The sequence below is a fragment of the Hyaena hyaena genome, unplaced genomic scaffold (assembly GCF_003009895.1).
Source record: "Hyaena hyaena isolate Hyena2069 unplaced genomic scaffold, ASM300989v1 scaffold_2902, whole genome shotgun sequence".
Classification (NCBI taxonomy): domain Eukaryota; kingdom Metazoa; phylum Chordata; class Mammalia; order Carnivora; family Hyaenidae; genus Hyaena; species Hyaena hyaena.
This window is the reverse complement of record NW_024083550.1, coordinates 1-4,539: the sequence shown is the minus strand read 5'-3', so window position 1 is coordinate 4,539 and position 4,539 is coordinate 1. Positions and strand designations below refer to the sequence as shown.

Below are 4,539 nucleotides of genomic sequence, written 5' to 3'. Positions count from 1 at the left end.
ATATGATATTTGTCCTTCTCTGCCTGACTTATTTCGCTCAGCATAACACCCTCAAGGTCCATCCATGGGAATATAATCATTTTTTATCATTGAATCAGGTGAAACAATTTCTTACTTTGAATAAAAGTAATACTAGGCTGTAGAGACTTAGAAGGATATAGGAGTATATGCTACAAAATCCTATCATATTGCCTTTAATCACAAACTAGCATGTTTATATATTTTCTTCCAAGTGAAGTTATCTTAACTGAACATCTTAAAATTTAAACTTCATGTCACATTTTCTGCAGCTGATCCTGTTTTCTTTATTATCTTTTGAATTGATAGAGAGTGAAGTATTGGAATAATTTGTGAAAGGAGATAGTAGGAGAGAGTTGTTTGTGCTAGGGTGTGTTTGTCCGTGTGTGTTTCAAATGCCTAATCAGTACCTGAGTCATATACGCGTACATACAAGTTTATCATTCCTATAAGTGGAGAAGACTTTTTTTTTTGTTTCTTTCCAAAGAGAATAGTAAAGATGAGAACTAATATAGAAACTTCATTTGGTTGAATTATTTGTCCCATTCTTCCTGAATGTGGCATGATGATTGCTATTTTTTAAGTTCCAGGTCATCAAATTGGATTAAACTGACTTTTGAAATTCTCTTCCAAAAGGTTTCACTGGAAGAAAAAAACGCAACTATTATTTATGACTCTAAACTACAGACTCCAAAGACCCTCCAGGAAGCTATTGATGACATGGGCTTTGATGCTGTTCTCCACAATCCTAACCCTGTCCCTGTTTTAACTGACACTGTGTTTCTGACTGTTGCTGCTTCACTGGCTCTGCCATGGGACCATATCCAAAGCACATTGCTCAAGACCAAGGGTGTGACAGACATTAAAATTTCCCCTCAGCAAAGAACTGTAGTGGTGACAATAATCCCTTCTATAGTGAATGCCAATCAGATAATAGAGCTACTTCCAGATCTCAGTTTAGCTATTGGAATTCTGGAGAACAAGTCAGGAACTTGTGAAGATTACAGTATGGCTCAAGTAGGTGAAGTCATGCTGAAGATGAAAATAGAAGGAATGACCTGCCATTCGTGCACCAGCACCATTGAAGGAAAAATTGGGAAGCTTCAAGGTGTTCAGCGAATTAAAGGTAATAGATCTGGTGGTATTAGCCTGGTTGTTTTGTAAGGTTGAGCTTTCTGTTTTTGGCCTTTTAAGGTTTTTCTTTCCTCTTAAGCATGGGTTTAGAATCCACTGGACTAGAATGCTGACTGCTTCATTGAAGTCTGAATTCCAGAGTGTACAGTGTACATATTCCCAGGATTAATGTGGGTAAAGCTAATGATTATAATTAACAGCTACATGAGTTTTGAACTAACATAAAAGGTAGCTGGGGTGGCAGTGCATGGAGTTCAGTGTTTTTAACACAACATGCATGGGGTCCTTTCTATCTCTAATCTATTTCTGTTTAGGCATGCAGAAACTTGGAGACCATAGATATAGTGGTCATATTTTTTTACTTTTTTCCAGTCTATGTCAGTAACATTTTATGAAAACAGAATTATCTTAAGGAAATCTGATGACAATGAAGACAGAAACAATTATGTGTGGTTTTGATTTGAAAACTGCAGAATATTGGGGCGCCAGGGTGACTCAGTCGGTTGAGCGTCTGACTTCGGCTCAGATCATGATCTTGTGGTTCACAAGTTCAAGCCCCACATCGGGCTCTGTGCTGACAGCTCAGAGCCTGGAGCCTGTTTCAGATTCTGTGTCTCCCTCTCTATCTGCTCCTCCCCAGCTCGTACTCTGTCTCTGTCTCTCTCAAAAATAAATGAAACATTAAAAAAAAAAAAAAAAAAGAAAAGAAAACTCCAGAATGTTTTCTGAAGTGGCCTAAGAATAACTGAATTAAATATTTCTCTTTTCATTAACTAGTCTCCCTGGACAACCAAGAAGCTTCTGTTGTGTATCAACCTCATCTTATCACAGCAGAGGAAATAAAAAAGCAGATTGAAGCTGTGGGCTTTCCAGCATTCATCAAAAAACAGCCCAAGTACCTCCAATTGGGAGCTATTGATATAGAACGTCTAAAGAATACACCAGTCAAATCCTCAGAAGGATCACAGCAAAGGAGTCCATCATATAGCAGTGATTCAACCGTCACTTTCATTATAGATGGCATGCATTGTAAATCATGTGTGTTAAATATTGAAAGTGCTTTATCTACACTCCAGTATGTAAGCAGCATTGTAGTTTCTTTAGAGAATAGATCTGCCATAGTAAAGTACAATGAGAGCTCAGTCACTCCAGAAACCCTGAGAAAAGCAATAGAGGCCCTATCACCAGGGCAATATAGAGTTAGTATTACAAGTGAAATTGAGAGTACCTCAAACTCTCCCTCCAGTTCATCTCTTCAAAAGATTCCTTTGAACACAGTTAGCCATCCTCTGACTCAAGAAACTGTGATAAACATTGGTGGTATGACTTGTAATTCTTGTGTGCAGTCTATTGAGGGTGTCATATCAAAAAAGACAGGTGTAAAATCCATACAAGTATCTCTTGCAAATGGCAATGGAACTGTTGAGTATGATCCTCTACTGACTTCTCCAGAAACCCTGAGAGAAGCAATAGAAGACATGGGATTTGATGCTGCCTTGTCAGGTAATTATTACTTTTTTCTCAGATTCCCTTACTGTTTTTTTATCTCCTAATTTGGATTCTTTGGCTTCCATCAATAATAATGAGTAATAGGCACTGCAATTCCGGTTTTTGGAAGTAAATCAGCAGTGTATACAAAGATGCCTAAGGATGTTTGAATAATTATCTATAATATTTAAAACTAGAAACATTATACCAAGATACATCCATATGATGAAATGCTATGAAGCCATAAAAAATTACAGTATTAAAAATACTTAATGCACAGGAAAGTGTCTGAGATATTTGTTAAATGAAAACATAAAATGTAAAAATCTGTATATTCAAACTATGATCAAAATATTATAAACACATGTTAAGATTTATACCATGTATATGCTATTTATGTATATGAGTGAGTAAAATTCTTGGTAGGACATGAACTAAAATTTTAATAGTGGTTATTATATGACTGGTAGGATAAAGGTGATAGTTTTTCAATTGTGCTTTCCTATGTGTTTTAAGTTTCATGTGACAAGGATATATATGTATGTATGATGGGAGAAGCAAATGCTATTTTGAAAAAAAGGTAGAAATAAATAATAGAATTTTAACTGTAGTTTTAAATTTAGGCATTCAAATGAAACTGACTCTAGAACTGCCTCAAAGTCTTTCCATTTCCTGACAGCTCTTGCCTTGAACTGAAACCAAAAATGAATAGTGCATGGAATTTGCCTGTGTGAACTTGTTGTTTTATTTATTTTTATTTTTTTAATGTTTATTTATGTTTGAAGGGGAAAGAGAGCATGAGTAGGGGAGGGGCAGAGAGAAAGGGAGACAGAGAATGTGAAGCAGGCTCCGGGCTCTGAGCTGTCAGCAGAGAGCCCGACGTGGGGCTCGAACCCACAAACTGTGAGATCATGATCTGAGCTGAAGTTGGAATCTTAACTGACTGAGCCGCCCAGGCGCCCTACTTGTTGTCTTACACTAGAATATAACCTAGCCTTGAATTAAACTGGAAATGCCCTAATGAAATGTCTTGCTGTAAATAAAATAGAAAAGTTGTATAACTAATTTCTAGATTAGAGAGGCATAAAAATTATCTTAAACACATGCTCAAATTATGGCACATAAATGTGAGTGGAAGAGGACCCAGAGACATACTAAATATTCTTAATTTTCATATTCAGAACAAATGGTAGAAATTGTAGAATTCTCACTTTTTAATGTCAAGGTATAGTTTTTATGTCATAAAATTCACCCTTAATTTTTTTTAAAATTTAGACAGAGAGGGAGAGGGGCAGAGGGAGAGAGAGAACCTCAAGCAGGCTACATGCTCAGCATGGAGTCCCATGCACAGCTCAATTCCATGGCCCTGGGATCGTAACCTGAGCCAAAAAAATCAAGAGTCAGACACCTAACTGACTGAGCCACCCAGGAGCCGCAGAATTCGTTCGCCCTTTTAAAGTATACAGTCTAGTGGTTCTTAGTATATTCGGAGTTTTGCAGCTGTTATCACTATCTAATTTTATAACATTTACATCACCAGCAAAAGAAACCCTGTACTCATTAGCAGTCAGTCCTCATTTGCCCTCCCCTATCCCAGCGCCTGTTATCTGTTGTTCCGTTTTTTGTCTTTATGAATTTGACAACTCTAGGTACCATATAAGTGGAGCCATAGAATATTTGTCCTTTTGTGTCTGACTTCTTTCATTTAGTATCTTGTTTTCAAGGAACACAAGTGTTCATCTATGTTTGTAACGTATATCAGTATTTCACGTTTTTATTGCCAAATAGTATATATGTATATGTACACACACACACACACACACACACACACACACACACACACACACATTTGTGTTATATGTTGTATTTACATATCATTTTGTTTCTCCATTCAGCAGT

General features: G+C 36.8%; 1 protein-coding gene across 1 annotated transcript; it reads left to right on the top strand.

Annotated features, from left to right (window-relative positions):
- Positions 1–654: 654 nt before the first annotated feature.
- LOC120227711 (copper-transporting ATPase 1-like) lies at positions 655–2,655 on the top strand (the record flags this gene model as incomplete). Its single annotated transcript, XM_039225763.1, has 2 exons — positions 655–1,144; positions 1,930–2,655. Coding segments are annotated over 2 exons (1,216 nt in total), but the record flags the coding sequence as incomplete, so codon positions are not given.
- Between the last annotated feature and the right edge of the window lie 1,884 nt (positions 2,656–4,539).